This window comes from Kwoniella pini, chromosome 2 (genome assembly GCF_000512605.2).
Source record: "Kwoniella pini CBS 10737 chromosome 2, complete sequence".
NCBI classification, from domain to species: domain Eukaryota; kingdom Fungi; phylum Basidiomycota; class Tremellomycetes; order Tremellales; family Cryptococcaceae; genus Kwoniella; species Kwoniella pini.
Window position 1 is genome coordinate 907,287 of NC_091717.1, and position 18,421 is coordinate 925,707.

Consider the following 18,421-nt stretch of genomic DNA (forward strand, 5'->3'; position numbering starts at 1 on the left):
CGAAGATCCAACTCTATTCCAATCTATCGTCATATATCAACTTAACTTCACCCCTTTCTTCACCATTCCATACTTTCGACGCATCATTACATTCCGCAACTTCATCTCGTACGTCACTGATTATCCCTCCAGGTCCACTAGCATATACTACTGTTGGACCATTGACAGTCCTGCTCACAAAGTCTTTGACTGCTTGACGAAGGTTTGGTCGATGATGAGGTTCAAGTCCTTGTTCGATATCTTTTTCAACATCTACAATTTCTTTGCCCTCTTTGGCGTTATTCGATGAAGATGAAGGTGAAGAAGTGTAAATAGGTGGTTTACATGGACATTCACCATATTCTTCTTTACCCAGTGTTGAAGGTAAGATCGCATCTTCAGAGTTATCCTGTAATCTCAACGTATTCAAATCTTTCGATAAATTACTTGAAGCCCCTGGTGTAGAAGTACCACTAGATTGAGAATTGGATATAGGTATTTCCCTAGTTATTTTGATTGTAATTTTAACATTTTCATCTTTTCTTAATTCTTCTAATTCATTTGAAATCCACTCTGTATCCCTTTCATGTCTTATAACCCAAATTAATTCAATCAATCTACCATTTGTTAAACCATATTTCGATAAATAAAGTAAAACAGGTAAAACGAATGTTATTCCGGTACCTCCAGCTATACAAAGTATATTATCTTGATCTGATAAATTTTTCATAATATTAACACCATGAGGTCCAGTTAAAATAATTGATGTATTTTCTTCAAATTCATTTATAATTCTTTTAGTTTCACCTTTTTTTGATCTAATTAAATATCCTTGATTAGAAGAATTAGGTAAAGTTAAAGGAGTAAATGGATGTGATTGCCAAATTCCACCTTTTATGAAACAAATATAAAAATGTTGACCAATTTCAAATTCAATTTCAATTGGATTTTTAAAATTTAATCTAATTATATCTGAATCAAAATGTTTAATATTTGCTTTAATAATTTCAAATAAACCTTTACCATTTGATAAAATTTTATAATGAATTAAAAAAGTTTTAATTAATCTAATTATTCTATCTAAAAACCAAAATAATAAAGAAGGTAACATGAAACATTTTAATTGTTTCCAATGTGCCCAACATGCACCAATATAAATCATTGCTAAAATATAATGAGCTTTTCTAAAAAATTCATAACCAAATTTATTTCTTGCGTATGAAGTTGATAAAATCCATAATAATAATAATAAAGTTATTGCAATTATTCCCCAAATTATATAAGGTTGAATTATCCATGCTTTTGCAACTGAAGGTTGAGGTTGATATAATTTAATTTCAACAATACACCAAAATATTGTATGTAAAATTGATTGAATAAAAATTATATGACCTAACCATCTATGTAAAAAATTAAAATGTTGATAAGGTATACCAGTAATTTGTGAAAGTATTGATTCTCTTGATCCTAATAAAATTGATAATGGTGTTAAAGCATATGCTAATATACCTAATCTATCTGATAAAGGACCAATACTTGATCTAGTATTATATACTCCTGGATTATTTTTAACTGGTGTTATCCAAGTTTTATATTTAATTCCAATAAAAGAAAATATTATTAAATAAATTGTTAAACAAAGTAAAACTAAAATTTGTAATCTTGTTGTTCTTCCAAAGAAATATCTTCCAATTTTAAATTCGGGTAATAATCTTTTACGTATTGCTGAATTTATTGTTCTAGTTAATCTATTTGATGAAAAACTTCGATGAATTATACCCCAAACTAATAAACCACCAATTATGATTGACCATAGTATTCCAGAGTATAACATGCCCAAATCGTGAGAATGATAGACCACATCGAGGTATTCGCATGATCCGGCATCATTCGTACATGGCACCACTCGATCAGCATATCCCCAATGAGGTTCCAATGTAGACGCGGATGAGTAATCTTGTATATGTCGAGGTTCAATCATTGTAAAACCCTGGTAGGTGTATAAGCGAGTGTCATCTACTGTACTACTATCCAATACTCACAACTATGATGACGAGTGAAAAGGCTTCAAGCCAAATGGAAGGGAGACTACAGGCTCTTCAATAGTTAATTGAAGAAATAAATATCGAAATGCAAAACAGTATAAATCAAATTTGAAAAAGCAAAAGTGCAAATATTTTACCTTCATCTCAACACTTCATTCTTCTAAAATGTGAACCCAAACTTGATCGCTTGGCAAAAAAGGGTTAATTGCATCATCTTAAGCTTACTTGATTTCTCGTATTGATAAACCAATAGATTAAAGGCCTCCTATAACGAGGCATAACTTTTGAATAAAATCTTATTCCGAAACATTCCATAGATTTACCGGATCAAGTAAAAAGAGTAAATGGCTCAAGGTACGAGATGATCGACGTTAACCCTAGATTACATGAGCCATATCAGTCCATCTTATCTTATTGGTCAATCCTATTAAGAGATCCCTTTGCCAAGTAAATGATTAAATCGGTTAAAAGGCTTTTGTTGAAAAATTTGGCATGACGAATACATTCAAAGAATTAGAAGTATCTTGATTACTTGAGATTGAACTGACATCCCATATTTCATACTTATCCTCACCTTTAGCTGGACTACGGTACATAACATAGCAAAAGAAAAAACGCCCATTTGAATATCTTTTCAATCATCCGTCATCGTTCAAACTACCTAAAAACTGTATCATCAAACATTGAAACGCATATCCAATTCAAGAGTGATAATAAAATCAAGGGAAAAAAACGAACTTGTCAAAGATGGATCATATGTCAAGTAGTAATACAACATGTCAAATGTCAGATGTAAGTTTTTTTTTTTATTCCAGGATTTTTAATTAAATGAAATTGCAAGTTAATAAATATATTTTATCAAATAGATGTTATGGAATTGGGATGTTATAAATACTTGTATGTTATAAATATTTCCTCTTATTTTAAATATTACATTTAATATTTAGATTTAAATTAAATCCTCTTTGTTTTTTTTTTAAATTTTTTTTTAGGTTTTATTTCATCAGGTTGGCAAAATAGTACAAAAGGATCATTTGCAGCATCTTGTATAGGTGTATCATTTATTTCAATTTTATTAGAATTATTTAAAAAAATTTCAAAAGATTATGATAAATTAATTTTAAAACAATTATCAAATATTTCATTTAAAAGTAAAAAACAAAATCAAAATTATTTTATTGGTATTGATAAAAAAAGAAGAGCAACACCTTTACAACAATTAATTAGAACTTTATTACATGTTTTAATTTTTGGAATTTCATATTTATTAATGTTATTAGTTATGAGTTTTAATGGTTTTTTGATTTTTTCAATTTTAATTGGACATGGTATTGGAAAATTCTTTTGCGATTGGTTAATACTTGGATTAGAATCAATTTCAAATGAAGAAGAAGAACCTAATGTATGTTGTGGATAAATTTTAATTGTGAAAATTATAAATTGAATTTGGGGAAGAAAAGTGATAGTAAAAATTTGTATATAAATATGTATATTATCAACATCTCGACTGGTCCATGATTATTTATCTGTCACTGTCACATCACCCATTGTTACCAATTTTGTATCAATGACGAATACATACATGAACTCAAAGAGAGTTTCAAAATATACAAATACATGTCAAGTATAAATAATCTAAATTAAATCAACAAAACATATTTGCCTAATTTCTTCATGATAGCATCCCAAGGTTGTTTACCTTGACCCGAATCAACCATTCTCCATTGTTCATCCAGTAATTCTTTCTGTATACATAAGAATATCAGTGAATTGCAAACTGCAAATTGGCAAAAGCAAACTCACAGCAACTTCTAAATCTTCGCAATAATCATCACTTAAAGCAGCGAATAATTCAACCACTTTTTGCCTTTTAGCAGGTAAAGAAAATACTCCAGCTATCAATAATGGCCAAATCAACATAACTGACATTCTCATTGCTGATGCTTCTGATATCAATTCTAAGATATGATCAATTGATTTTATTATTCGAGGTGTGGATGTCGGTTGTTCAAGTATCTAAATACCGAATATCGTCAATCTTGTGATTTCTGGGACAAAAATAGGTATAGGATAATTTGACTCACATCAGCAAGGATGAAAACTACAGCCATGTATTTGTAAATATAGTCCCCGCACTGAACAAATTATATCGTAATCAGCTTCTACCATTTCCATCGATCAATGACTCACGGTAACTCTGACATGTTGCGGAAGTGCATTTAAACTATTTCCCCAAATATCTAATTCAAGTAATAGACAATGACTTTCTCTTTCGAAATGCTGACCAACGTCCCACATCTCGTCTGAACCACCTTTTAAACTCAAGCCCAATCTGCGTTTCTGTGAATCTAAGACAGCGATCTATATGTAGAAAGATGATGAGCAAGCGGATTGATCTAAGAGCAAAAGCTGATGGGAAAGGCTGGATTAGCCTAGAAGGGAAAAGTCTACTCACTCTGGCTACTAAGTCCACCATAGCCCTTGAGATACCGAAAGATCTTTCAACAGATTCCCATTCCCATCTAGTTTGAGAGGTTTCCACACTGTCAAACCACCATGAATCGTAATTACCCAACATCGAAGGTTCTTTACCAGTTATGAAGGATGCTATTTTGCGCATGGACATGCTTGTCAGTTGACTTAGCGTACTATTTGGGAAAATTGACTTACCGAAAACATCATGCGTGGCTAAGTTTTCTAACAAATATCGTCTAGTAAAAGTATACTCAGACCCTTGGAGCATTACTTGAGGTCCACCCTTTTTCGTTATCAGATTTAATGCGAATTCCAAATTATCTCGCCAAGTTGGATCTGCACTGATAACCTACATATACAATTCGATCAATATGAGTTATAATATATATAATATAGAGTCAAGTGGCTGAGGCTGAGTACTTACATCTCTAATGCAAAGCAAAGTACAAGCAGCCAGTATACTATCGACTATTCCCATTAGGTAATATAATCGAATTCAGCTTTTATCCTATTCTGACATATACCTATGAGGAGCTTAATCACTTACCCTGATCCGGACTTTTCTCGCTCGAAGCAGCTAAAGTGATATTACTTAACGAAGCTTTCTTAAATTTATTACTCATTTCTTTCATTTTCAATTTCATTCTTTCCCATTGTCCTACTCCCATACCTTCTAATCCTAAATTATAACTTAATCCCAAATTTGAAGAATTTGATTGTTTCAATAAAGAATTGGTTTCATGTATGAAATGAGCAATTGCAGTAGATAACATTGACATCCTTATAGCAGCTGATGCAGCACTGTTCGTATCTAATAACTTCACAGGAGTACATAGCGTTAATAATGGGTTTGGTCCTATATTACCCATTGTAATTAGGATTTTCGAAGCAGTATTACAATAATGATGAAATAGGGTTCTAGCGATTGGTGAAGGGAATGCATTGGTCAATACATCAATGACACCTGCTGTAAGAGTGTTGTTTGATAGATTTCTATGTCGATGTGAAGGACCAAATTCAAATAGGACTTCGTCATGAACGAATGCCCTGTCAATAGAGAAGATGAGCTGATGTCTATGACAATTATCGGGAAGATGAATAAACTTACTGTAGGAAAGTGTCTACCATTTGTAATCTAGGATGTATTACCTGCATTTGAGGGGTAAAACTCCTTCGACCCTCTTCGTCTTGTACCATATTTCCATCATTATTACCATTATTGTTCACTTTGATAAGTCTTCGATTCAGTAATAACGATTTACCGAAATTGTCAAAATGAGGAAGCGTATTTTGCAGAGCTTGAGCTTGAGCTTGATTTTGATATTGATTAGATACTGAATCTGAGACTGAATTTCTAGCGTTTGACGTGATCACATTATTTGTCGATGCGATAGCGCCATATCCTGTTTGTTGAGGTCGTGTGAGATCGTTGGTGAATATGGTGGTTGGAGATGTGTTGAAGATGTTTTGAGAGGATGATCCTTGTTGTTGAGGAATAGGTTGAGATGGCGGTGTTATATGTGGAAAAGGAATGAAGTCATTTAAGAAAGAGAAATCCGGCGTGGTAGTCTGTGACAAGATGTTCGATTGTAAGTGAAGCAGGTCGAAGTAAAGACAGAAATTTATATCCCACTTACAAGATTCAATATATCCATTGGACTAGGTCCACCCAATCTACTATTATCAGTAGGGGAAGGATCAACTTTACTACCATCATCAACTAACATACTTTTTGGTGATATATTCGTATTCTTATTATTGTTATTGTCTTGTTGTTGTCGTTGTTGATTAGATTGTTTTTTGTAATCTTCTTTGAATCTTTTACTTCCTTCATTATTACTATTATTGAATTCAATTTTGGATTCTCCTTCTTCTTCTCTTACACTTGTGCTTCTTCTTCCACCTGTTCTAGAATTACTAACACTTGTACTTTTTCTTTTTTTACCATTATTATTTGAATTACTACTTTCACCAGGTTGTGGATATTCACATTTTCTTTGTGATGCTACACATCTTAAACATGCAGGTACAGTTTCATCACATTTTACTTTATGTGATCTACAAGATAAACATCCTGTTGTTGAACGTGTATATTTTACTTTTTGTTTACTTTCAGGATCAGATATCTACATCAAACTCAAATTATGTCAAAAAATGTCAAACAGTGGAAGGAGTTGTGATATTCTCTAAGAAAATTGAAGGTCATGGCAAAGGATAATTGATTGAGAGATGTTATGTAAAAAAAAACTTACCACTTGATCAATTATACTTCTAGCTCTATTCGCATCGACAATCTTCCCTAGAAAAAAGTAAGAAAACAGTATCAGCAATTTTCCAGGCAAATTATCCTATCGTTAAAATATAATGCAGATTTTGTCCGTGACTCACTTGCTTGACGAGATATCTCAGCATAATCAAGGTGTAAAGACATCTTTACTCTTGGTATTAACTATTTTAGCCCTTTCTGATTAACTCTTATCTAACGTAAATTAATTATTGACCAATCTCGTTGAAAATCCCACCAAATTCCGTATAAAACAAACTTGAGTTCCAAATTGACTCTTATGAACAGGACATTACAGTGCTCATACAGGTAAATTGGGTTGATATTTACAGTTATATTATGATTATAATTTAGGAATAATCTATTGATAGATAATGGATCTGGATTTGTTGATGATACGTTTCCAAGTCATGTGACTTTTCTCGAAATAAGAGTGTAAAAGATAAAAAACCTCCGGTCTCATTTTACTCCGAGTCATTTAGTATACCTTATTCACCCTGACCTTTTCATTTAGCCTTTGTTCATCTATCTATGCTTACAATGATGTCAAATTACGAGTTTCCGAATTGTCTATAATCATCTCGGATGAATACAATGTAAGTCTAGCATCTGGGAAAAACGACAATGCATTGAGAAAAAACCATCTATGTGTGTATGTTTTATAGTATATTACGATTTGAATAGCGGACAAAAGAGAACTATGCAGAACTTTATATTAAAAAAGAGAAAAATATATACTTTTTCCTATTACTAAGTAAGATTGATCAAAGTAACAAACTTTCAGCCGACCAAGATTGAGCCTATCCACACTGAATTTCGAGAAAAAAGATCTCGGATATTTTCCACAAATTAGTCAAGCACAGCCTCCCATTTTGATACCAACTCTAGCTTCACAAGCGACACCTAACGCTTTGACCCATTCAACAGCCTCGATAACCTCTCTAGTTGGTTTCTCACTAAAACCTGTTGAGTGAGTAGCGAGTTGACTCAATACCCTTTCGAGATCAGGTTTGATTGCTGTAGCATATCTCCTTCCCCATTCCTCGGCTGCACTGAAACCAGAGAGAACTTGTCTTTCGTATTCGACTAAAGTCCATCCCCATATTTCGGCCGGGGTTCTGATTTTAAATGTTCCGGTCTTCTCATCATTCACAGATTGTAAACCAGTGAGAGCGGTATTCGCTTGTCGAAGGAGGATAGTGAGAAGAGATACTGCTGGCAGATCCTCCATCGCGTCATCCAAAGAATCTTCTACCGGATCATCAATATCGTCTCTCAACCTTCTAGCACTAGCCAAAATTCTGGATGAACAACTACCTCCCTTGTACATCGCATTCGAGATGATGCGGAAGGAAGCCAAGGCTTCAAGGGCTTCGTGTAGTGCTTCGCGAGCGATGTGTTCCGCCGCATTGGGATCTTGCGATACCGAAGTACCAGGAGCTGCGGGAGGCTGGACCATTCCTCCAACGAGTCTTTTGACCAGACCTTCGAGGGACATCAGGGCATGGGTTGCCGGATGGAGTTTCTGCGCACCTCTAGGGGGAGATGAAGGGCGGGATTGTGATCGCGAGGGGATAATTGACAACGAGGAAGTGAGTTTGGCTGTCACGCCTCCAAGAGATGGCGCAGCAATTACAGTAGGAGTGGCCTCTTTCTCTTTACCTAATCCTGCTAATGCTTTGGCTACACTCCCTGGACTTGGTGGTCTGTTAGGCGATCCACCAAGGTCTTTCTCTGAGACGATGCACATGCCTTTCCAGATCACGGCGACCATGATACCGGTAATCCAGCCTTCTCCGTCATCCGCACAGGGCGCAGCAACGAGCTCGAAGATCCTTCTAGCGCCATCAACGCGATTAGCGAAATGTTGAAGACATGGTGGGATGGCCAACTGTCTAGAGGTACCGCCTGATGAAAGCTCTTTGGTAAGGCGTGAGACAGGAGCGTTTGAGAGCTCCCTGGTGACTGCAGGGGTAGGTGCGGTGGTAGGCGCAGGGATAGAAGCGAGTCCAATAACCTTGCTCCCGGCGGGTGAAGTGCCTTCGTTTTTCGACAGACTCGCCACGAGATCTCGTTTGAGGCCAAGCATAAGAGGTTGGATGACCTTACTGACTACCAAGTCTAATTTGTCCATGACAGGACGAAGGGTTTCTTGCACGAAGCGAGGCCATGTACCGGTCTCGAGAGTCTGCTCGAGGACTTCGCAAGTCTCCCACGCTGCATGAGCGACGGACAGGACGAAGTATTGGGTGGGATTGAGCGGATGGGCAGCTGGAGCTTGGGCGTTTATGTTGAGCGCGCTCGAGAATGCTGGGTCAGTGAGAGCTGGTAGAAGCAAGGTTTCAAGTCTGGTGGTATAGATGGAAAGAGCCTTGACGGAAGTGCGAAGAACCGCTCGAATGAGGTAGGCGTCGGAAGGAGGGAAGGGTAGTTCCTTGACGACTGCTTCTCCGAGTGACCAGCCGGTGCCCTTCTTGAAACCTTTCTTGGCCTTGAAGTCTACACCCGCACAAGCTCTGTTGACAACTTCGTTAAGTCTAAGCCCAATGACATCCATATGCTTGGCTTGTATACCAGCTGTTTCGGTTGTCGCGCCATTGGGAGCTGCTACACCGGGAAGGGGCGAAGCGGTACTACGAGGCGTGATGGGTCTACTTCCGGGTGGGGAGAGACCCTTCTTGGGGGCTCCAATTGGCTGAGAAGGGGCGACGACCGCAGCTGGAATAGCGCCATTGGTGGCGTGGAGGGAGGATACCTTTTCGGCTACTTGTCTGCTCAAAGAGCGGGATCGAGGTTTTCCATCAATGTTGGTGGCAGCAGGTGTACCAGCCGCTGTTGTAGGTTGGACGGTAGGTGGTGCGGGGGATGAGGGTCGAGAAGGTCTGTTGAGAATTGGCAGAGTTCGAAGAGCTTGCATTGTGGCGTTAGTTGATATGGTGTTGGTGTCGGTGTAAGGGTATATATAAGGAATAATATGTAACGTTTTCTCGTTGACTTGGTTTCGATATGAATCTGATCTGGGCTGAGGATGATAGGGTTTGTGCTATGTATGTTGCTTTGTTCGCAAGGCGATAAAGTGGGTCGGGCGGATGGATATTTTGACCGCGGTGATTTAGTCGATCAATTTAATTATCCCATCCGAAAATTTGGCGCTGTAGCGTTATATATATAGAGATGTCCGATTATAACAATTGTACTATGTTGTCAATATAAGATTATTGTGAGCCAGGCAATAGCTGGCTTTTTAAGAATAAGGGCGTCTTGAGTCGAATTATGGGGGTTTCTCTCCAGAGTCGAGCAATAGAAGGATCAAGGGAGGTAATCTGAGGAGACGAGATGCTACTGATAAGCTGTTGAGCAAAATCATCGCGAGCGGAGTTACGATAGGTACAATGGTTAATGACGTTATTGATGTGAGGGTTTAGACATGCGTTGATGAGATGAAACGGAGGTTTTTGAGGATAAGGTGTCGAGATAGTGTTTTTCCAGCGAAATGAATGGAACGAAGCGCGTTTTGTTACAGAGAGGTGTATGAATGGCGAAATTGCAGGAGTTCAAATGGTCAGCGGGGCAAAGCCTCTCAAATAGCTTGTATTCCTGATATGAGAGCGAAAGATGGAAATAATGCATAGTGAGTAAGAAGGCATTTTGCTCACCCTGCGCCTCCGTTTTTGTTAAATCCGTATGAGCCACTATGAGGTAGTTTTGATTTCTTCATCGAGTATTGGTGGTGATGGATTCAATGAATCTTGAGTATAGTAAATAAGCTTTGTTTGAATACAAAGCTTTGTTGTTGTTTGTGTTACTGGTGTAAGTCTCTGTGCAGGCAAAAGCCAATGGTTAATTATTGATATTAAAGTGGAAGATAAGAAGTAGAAAAGAGATATGGATATGAAATGAAAAGATTCAAACTTAGGAGAGACCCCTAGTGGTTTTGAATCCGGAAAAATATTAGTAGTATGACCAATGGGAATTAATTAAACGTCATTCACTCAATTCTAATCAAATTTTCATCTCAATAACAAATTTACCCTTAAACCCTATACAAATTCACACTAAATCCAGATAGCCGAGAATGTTTAATCTTTATTGAATACGTAATATTCTTTGCTCTTTGACACGTGGTATTTTAAACTGTGACGTGTTCTGTTGACGATTAATCATTAAATTCCATGTTATTACGAGTATATTTCGAATTCCATCCAGTTACGCTTCATTGCATCGCACTCTTGATTTCTAGGACCTCATACGACCAACCTCTGAATTGCCAGAGCAGCGGGAATCAGCCAGCTTTGTATTTCTCAACAGCATGGCGAGTCAACGGCGTCGAGGCCGCTCGACACTGCTGCTTGTGTCCATGTTAATAGCGGTATCTCTTTTCCTATCGCCATCTTCCTTTGTCGCGGCTCAAGGAGAGGAAGCGCCCAGTCATGAAGACACATCTATAGCAGATGGTGAGTATCTCGCTTCAATTTTCCAAAGCTCGCCAACTGAACGCAATGCCATGTCTAGTCTGCGCCCCGCTTAGGGAGGCACAAACAATTCTAGCCTCTTTAGCGCCTTCCGCAAATGCTCACCTAGAACATAAAGTAACATCAGTCATCACACCATTTTCATCAAAAGGATGGTCAGATGGGATGGGATGGGGTCACGAAGGTCCCCTTTCAACAACGTTCCGACTTCTACCTCGTTTCATAAATACTCTTTTATCGCCAAAAACTTTGTTATCGAAAATTCCCATAATAGGATCTGATAGCAAACCCCGGAAAGGAGTCAAGGTTGGTAGAGCAAGACGAGAAAGGATAGAAAAATTATTAGAATTACTAAAAAATGCTGAAAAAAATGGTTGTCAAGAAGTTTGGGCTGTTAGAGGAAAATTGAGAATGGTGTGTCAATAGCCTTGAACTGTATGCGTGATCAGTCCCACTAAAATATTGCGAACAGTTTCCGCCGAAAGGTATCAAGCAGGATTTACAAGCTTCATACTCGGCTTACAAAGTAAGCGTAATAACAACTCGCGCTCTTTGAGGGACTTGAGCAGCTGACGTGCGATGGTAGAAATACCTGGAATATACATCTGACCCAGCATCACAATTCCTGGTTGGGTTTTTCCATGCGACTGGATTAGGAGGAATCGAGCAGGATCAAGGCAAAGTGAGTTATCAAAATCAAACCAGATATATCATACATCAATGCTGAAACCACGACTAGGCGTTGCTGTATTACACTTTCGCTGCTGTACAAGGGTACAGACCGGCGTCAATGGCGTTGGGATATAGGCATTGGGCCGGAATAGGAGTCAAGGAGGTAGGCAGTTTTGCCATGACGTAGTAGAAAAGTTATAGGCTGACGTACAGGTACAGGACTGTATGCTTGCTCTAGATCACTATCAAAACGCGGCTGAGAAGTGTAAGTATGCTCAGTCCTTCCGCCTTATCCTTCGGTGGACATTTCAGCGATAGCTGACGGCTGAACGTAGCATATCAAACCTTCTTATCAGGACCACCCGGCGGCCTCACTCTTCCTTTGAGCAACACACGTCTTTCCGACAGAGTAGGCGGCATCTATGGACCGCACGCATCGTGGGCGTCGACCGGATCCAATGCCCATCGACCAGCAATTCGAGCCACTATGGCTTCTGCACGAGGCGAGACGGAGAAAGAGATCTTGGAATACTATCAATATCATTCTGACCGAGATTCGCACTTGTATACAGTCAGGCTTGGTCGATTATTCTATCTCGGTTCAGTCTATTTTTCCCAATATGGTGTATCGGCTGGTGCTGAAGGGGGTAGGAGAGATACCGCAAGATTTTAAAAAGGCCAAGGAGTATTTCCTGAAAGTTGCCAGAGTATTATGGCCGAAGGATTTCGAACCTGAAGGAACTGTTTCTAAGAGACGAAAACTGTCGAAAGAGCAAGAAGACGCTATCCGAGAACCTGCTATGGTAGCCGCTGCTTTCCTAGGCCGAATGTCAATGAGGGGTGAAGGTGGTAAACCGGATTACAGACGAGCTAGATTGTGGTACGAAAGAGCAGCTGAGCTAGGAGATCGAGAGGCACACAATGGATTGGGTATAATACACCGAGATGGCTTGATCGTTCCGGAAGACAAACAGAAAGCATTTCATTATTTCCAAGCTTCAGCTTCTCAAGATTTAGCAGAAGGTCAAGTGAATCTGGCCAAACTCCACTTAGAACGTGGTGAAATCCCTCAAGCCAATGCTTATTTAGAGGTTGCTCTTAGACATGGTGCGACATTTGAAGCTTTCCACTTACTTGGGAAAATACATTCGGCAAATGTGAAGAATCAAAACAATTTCGGTAATCAACCTGGAATGTGTGGAGTAGCTGTTGCATATGAGAAATTAGTTTCGGAAAGAGGTAATTGGGGACAAGACTTCGTAGGAGATGCGGACAGAGCTTGGCTGAGGAGTGAGGAGGATAATGCTTTTATTGGATGGTATATCGGAAGTGAATTGGGATACGAATCCGCACAAAATAATATCGCCTTTTTACTGGAGAAGGGTTTCAAGTTGGGTACGACGAACACGAATCCTAAGAAGATCGATCTAGACTCTGATTCAGGTTTAGAAGGACGCATTAGTGAGAAAGATAAAGAAAGAGCTTTGACTCTTTGGATCAGAAGTGCCAATCAAGATAACGTAGATGCCATGGTGAAAGTTGGGGATTACTATTGTGAGATTCCTTGTAATCGTTCAAGTAGGATACTCAGGCTCACTTGTGATATCTGTGTGACTTATAGACGAATCACCCGAATCTTATGATCGAGCAGTAGCCTACTATCAGACTGCTGCTGACACCCAAGTCTCCTCAATGGCCTATTGGAATCTAGGATGGATGTATGAGAATGGCCATGGAGTACCTCGAGATTGGCATTTAGCGAAACGATTTTACGACTTGGCAGGGGAAACCTCGGTAGAAGCGTATTTACCCGTCATGTTGAGTTTAATTAAGCTATATGCAAAGTCGTAAGTTCGATCCCATTTTCGCGACGAGAAAAATTGCCAAAGGTATCAATGAAATGACCCGCTGATATGAAATTGCACATGTACAGCTGGTGGATTGATATCCAGACTCGAGGGGTTGTACCTGGATTATCATTGTTCGAGCCTGATCCCAACCCACAATTGCAATTATCAACATGGACAAAGATCAAAGGTCTTTTCACGGATACCACGGCTCTGGATGGTCTAGATGACGAAGCGGCGAACTTTGATGTAGATACAAATAGACGTCATGGAGGATTGGAAGAAGAAGGTGAAGGAGCAGGTGCTGATTATGAAGATCGGTCGGGTGCTGGATCAGGTTGGAGACCCGCCGCAGGGGACGATGACGAAGAACTTGTAGAAGAATTAATGGAAGATCTCATATTGATTGGTGTACTTTGTGCTACTATCGGGTTGATTTGGCTTAGAGGCAGATGGGCTCAAAGGGAACGCGAGAGGGAAGATAGACGACGGAGAGATGGTGAAGCGAGGTAGCATAAATATTGGATGATTTATTTTCCACTCATAGATAACGATGTAAGATAGATAACTTTATATACTGTTGTATTTCTATGCATTTAACCAAATATGATAAGAAGGTGTAGTCTAAAAAAGAACTTGAAAAAAACCTCATCTAAATATTGAAGATCGAATTTACGATTGTTTATGGATGACCTAAAATTTTCCTAATTCCATTTGTAGCTAATTCACCAACTTCTTTAGGTGATTTTGAAATATCAACACTTATTACACCTTTTTCACCTTTTGGATTTTCTAAAGTTGCTAATTGTGATTCTAACATTTGTTTACCCATAAAATGATTTTTACGTTGTGCAATTCTATTTGCTAATAATTCTGGTGTTCCATCACAATAAACAAAATAAGTTTGAAGTGCTGTTGTAGCTGGATGTGAAACTTTATGTTCTGTATTTGCTATTGAATGTGAAGGTGGCTATGAGAGTATAAGATTCGATTTGTTAGCTCGAAGTTTCTTTTTTAATTTTTATTTGGAGAGAACCAGTTGTTCCGCATTGCTGATTGACTGTCCTCCTTCCTGGTATCCCCTAGTCAATCTTCTTCTTCACGATCCGCCTTTTCCTGTTTCAGCTTGCTTATCCCAATTTAACCTCGTTCTGCCCTTTCATCATCTGTTTCTCCCTGATTCGGCTTATGGTTTGCCTCTGCCTAATCTCCCTGCTTGTATAGCTCATCCAATCTTGTCAATCATATCCTGACTGACGAGCCCTTTACACCTCATCTCATCACAAAATATCATTCTACTCTATCTTCAGAACAAATGATTGAAACTCACTAAATCATGTTCAGCAGGAGGATTAGCTTCAACTTCACCTCTAAGTATATCTCTATACCATTTTTTTAATGCACTACAAGCAATAACAATTCCTGCTCTACCTATTCCACCTTGTTCAAAAGTTTTGAATTTTCCTTTACAATTTTCAAATTCTTCTTTACATTTTCTTTCTGCTGTAGAACGTATAAGTGCTAACCAAGGTAATCTATCTTCATCCGTTAAAGGTATACCAGATGACATTTTGTTTATATTACTTTGTGGATGTAAAGAATCACCATCTATAAATGGTAAATTAAGTGAATTTGCTAATTCTGAACCAACTGTTGATTTCCCACTAGTATCACATAATAAGATTTCTTATTAGCTTTTCGTCAAAAGTCTTATGTAGTATCAAATTAGATAAGATTTGAAGAAGTCGATATTGATTGATTGATCACGATGAAAACCTTAAAGAACACTCACCATGATGCTGGACCCTACAAACGCAGTCAGAAAATTAGCATTATGATAATTCCGGATTCTATCTTGTCAAGTCTTGTATACCCCTTTACCACTCACCATAACAATGATCAACACTGGTTCAGGTTCAGCAATTGGAATAGTCAAATCAGGTCTATCTTCAGCTTGAGGTTTCGGTTCTGCCATTTTCCCTAATATCCGAATCGGTATTTTGACAGATCAATAAGAATAGGTGTTGGTAGGTCTGTAATATATACAACTTTGATAGAAATTTCAATTACTGAATTGAAAGAAGTGGATGTTATCAATACTTGGATGTCAACAAATAATTTCTAGAATTGTGACGTTTGCTCGTTTCCCCCAATGACATCGTCTACTAATCAGAACCCTTAAATTGGGCCAAAATACCAAAATATCGGATGTTCGGCTTCTTGAACCGGATACCGACCGTATTTAGGACAACAGAGTTACTAATACATAGATTGCTCACACATCAAATAGCGTAAAGGTGAAGAGACATCAAGGTTCATATATGTGCATAAATAACATCATTCGTGTATGTATTCGTGGATTTTTCCTTCACAGAGAATACAGAGGTCGCCAAGGCCTAAAGATCCTTTCTGCCACCGGATCCTCCAGCATTAGGCAATTGGACTTCTACCTCATTTTCTGTACCGCTTTGTCGAGCATTGTGCAGGTCACTAGTAGTGGTCCTGCCTTTCTTCTCAAGGTCAGATGCCCACAAAGCAGCGCCGACGGAGGTCGTGACTATAAGGGCGAGTAATCAGCTTGGTCCTGTCGCTTATAAATGATCCTTTCCAGAAAGCTGACGCTCACAGTTGAAAAGAATGGAAAGACCAGGGATTAGATTCAGGACCATGGCCATTGTTCCGAAGCTGTTATTTCCGATAACATCAGTTTCACAAGAATCTATACCGCTAGAAGTGGCATCACACTCACGCAGTATAGGCTCCTCGTCTCTTCTTGATTAGCTCCTGCTTCTTAGTCTTATCATAACCTTTCAATTGGAAATATCTGGCATGGTATCCTGGCCCAGATTTGAAACCTATTCCTCGAGACGTAAGATTAGAGCTGAGGGCATTGACAATCGTTCCCAGAAGCTTACCGTTGAAACCCAAAAAGAACACAGTTCCAACGACGGGGATCAGATTCAATGGAAGGGTCAAAATGTATCTAACGACGTTATCCTAGTATTCGGCCTGACATGAGCACTCAAACATCCGGCCGCCTACCTTACCAGCTGTACTCACAGTACTGAATCTGGAAAGAGGTTTCATGAGTAAAGTTCCCATGACCTTGGATTTGCCATTTCCACCTGAAGTGACTTGTCTGCCATGCTCAACGAGAGTGGAGTGACCTTTTTGAAGAAGGACCTACGACTCAATTTGTCAGCTCAATCCAGCGACTGAAACTGAAATTTTGGGCTGCTCACAGCGTCGAACAGGTCTACGCCAGCTTGATTGACCAAAAGTGCTCTGGTGAGGAAGTTGATCACAACGTATGATTCACCCAATACCAAGGGTATGGCTAATCCGAAAGCTACGTTGCACAAGTGTTAGTTGATGCCAGACTACCTTGGGTTAGACTTACCCAAAGGCCCTGAGACAAATGCCAAGACCGCTACTTGAGGGAGGTATGCGAATGTAAAAAGAGCTACTACTACCCCGAGCGATACGAGTACTCCCTTGACAAGCGTAGGAATAAGAGGCTTGATCAGAGCCGGATCTTGAAGGGAATTAGCATTCAATGATCTAAAAAGGCTGTACAATTGGAGAAGCAGAACATACGGCTCAGAAGGTAATAGATTCCCTACAGTAGCAACATTCATCAGACACCCCGTTATCCAAGTACGAAAATCAATGATGGAACTCACATAAATTGGATATCCCCATGCACCACTGGTGACAGCATCTTGAGCAGTATCTCCAGCTTCTTTGACTTGTCGTTTGACGGATTCTGCGATAGCGTTACCGCTTGACACCTGTCTGTTACGAGGTTGCGACATGACGCTACAATTCTTGCTTTGCTATATTCAATATTGTGATGATAATGTAAAGCTATGATATCGTGACTTTCAAGAAGCAAGCAGGAAGACAGGAAAATATAATTTGATAGCGTCACAAGAGTATGACAGGGAAAAGAAGAATTGACAGTGCACTTTCGAAATTGTCGAATGACGTCACGAAGATCATAAGCCACGTGAGGATACTATAGCATTAAGTAGAAATCACCAAATTAGCAAAGTCCTTCCGTGAATCCTCGCTGAAGAGTTGTGCTTAATGACTTCTCATGAATGACAACAGATGATCCATCCACGGGCTTTACATCTTGCCTCCCCCTTCATAATCGACATTGGCACAAATAGGTCAGCGTTTTGGGGGTTCTATCTTGACATCCTAGAAAGTCGTATACTGTCAGTGAAAAACTGCTATGCAGGCATGCATGTACTTTCATACCGCCCTACAGGAGCTCCATCAGGCTGCGCTCTCAGAGAAACGGCAAAAATCAAAAAAAAAACCTGTGCGGTGCAAGCAAGGGTTTATGGAAAACAAGCATGATGGAAACTGATTAGATGGTCATACAGCTTGTCGCCGGGTAAAAAGCAATCGTGTTAGATATTCCTTATCCTGAAGCCCCGGTCGCGGTCAGGGTTGCAGCTCTATACATGGTGCGAGATGATGCGATAGAATCATATCAAACTACATGAAGGTCAAGCCGAAAATTAACATTCTCAGCCGATGGATTTTGCCAACTTTTACGGTTAGCAAGTTATCGGGACGGGTGTGAACGGTTGAAGGGGTAAAGAGAGACATAGTCCTTGTCGAGAATAGCGATAC

General features: G+C 39.1%; 7 protein-coding genes across 7 annotated transcripts; 2 read left to right on the forward strand and 5 right to left on the reverse strand.

The window, feature by feature from the left end:
- Window positions 1-13: 13 nt before the first annotated feature.
- Window positions 14-1,960, reverse strand: I206_101660 (uncharacterized protein; the record flags this gene model as incomplete). The annotated part of the gene is made up of 1 exon (XM_019158076.1): window positions 14-1,960. One exon carries the CDS (start codon window positions 1,958-1,960, stop codon window positions 14-16), a length of 1,947 nt encoding a protein of 648 aa, XP_019008689.1.
- Window positions 1,961-2,771: 811 nt separating this feature from the next.
- On the forward strand, window positions 2,772-3,441 carry I206_101661 (uncharacterized protein; the record flags this gene model as incomplete). Its single annotated transcript, XM_019158075.1, has 3 exons — window positions 2,772-2,816; window positions 2,891-2,921; window positions 3,017-3,441. 3 exons carry the CDS (start codon window positions 2,772-2,774, stop codon window positions 3,439-3,441), a joined length of 501 nt encoding a protein of 166 aa, XP_019008688.1.
- A 223-nt stretch (window positions 3,442-3,664) lies between these two features.
- Window positions 3,665-6,930, reverse strand: I206_101662 (uncharacterized protein; the record flags this gene model as incomplete). The annotated part of the gene is made up of 12 exons (XM_019158074.1): window positions 3,665-3,769; window positions 3,828-4,040; window positions 4,109-4,159; window positions 4,215-4,385; window positions 4,480-4,631; window positions 4,695-4,848; window positions 4,924-4,967; window positions 5,047-5,546; window positions 5,608-6,068; window positions 6,137-6,625; window positions 6,752-6,798; window positions 6,888-6,930. The coding sequence occupies 12 exons, from the start codon at window positions 6,928-6,930 to the stop codon at window positions 3,665-3,667; spliced, it is 2,430 nt and encodes an 809-aa protein (XP_019008687.1).
- A 706-nt stretch (window positions 6,931-7,636) lies between these two features.
- Window positions 7,637-9,700, reverse strand: I206_101663 (uncharacterized protein; the record flags this gene model as incomplete). Its single annotated transcript, XM_019158073.1, has 1 exon — window positions 7,637-9,700. The coding sequence occupies one exon, from the start codon at window positions 9,698-9,700 to the stop codon at window positions 7,637-7,639; it is 2,064 nt and encodes a 687-aa protein (XP_019008686.1).
- A 1,392-nt stretch (window positions 9,701-11,092) lies between these two features.
- Window positions 11,093-14,287, forward strand: I206_101664 (uncharacterized protein; the record flags this gene model as incomplete). Its single annotated transcript, XM_070202434.1, has 10 exons — window positions 11,093-11,237; window positions 11,296-11,669; window positions 11,728-11,781; window positions 11,842-11,937; window positions 11,995-12,090; window positions 12,147-12,192; window positions 12,263-12,498; window positions 12,572-13,481; window positions 13,549-13,774; window positions 13,861-14,287. 10 exons carry the CDS (start codon window positions 11,093-11,095, stop codon window positions 14,285-14,287), a joined length of 2,610 nt encoding a protein of 869 aa, XP_070058535.1.
- A 169-nt stretch (window positions 14,288-14,456) lies between these two features.
- On the reverse strand, window positions 14,457-15,749 carry I206_101665 (uncharacterized protein; the record flags this gene model as incomplete). The annotated part of the gene is made up of 4 exons (XM_019158071.1): window positions 14,457-14,744; window positions 15,105-15,438; window positions 15,567-15,580; window positions 15,663-15,749. The coding sequence occupies 4 exons, from the start codon at window positions 15,747-15,749 to the stop codon at window positions 14,457-14,459; spliced, it is 723 nt and encodes a 240-aa protein (XP_019008684.1).
- Window positions 15,750-16,170: 421 nt separating this feature from the next.
- I206_101666 (uncharacterized protein) lies at window positions 16,171-17,589 on the reverse strand (the record flags this gene model as incomplete). Its single annotated transcript, XM_019158070.1, has 9 exons — window positions 16,171-16,331; window positions 16,401-16,459; window positions 16,524-16,629; window positions 16,690-16,771; window positions 16,835-16,957; window positions 17,017-17,123; window positions 17,175-17,309; window positions 17,372-17,393; window positions 17,458-17,589. 9 exons carry the CDS (start codon window positions 17,587-17,589, stop codon window positions 16,171-16,173), a joined length of 927 nt encoding a protein of 308 aa, XP_019008683.1.
- Window positions 17,590-18,421: the final 832 nt, after the last annotated feature.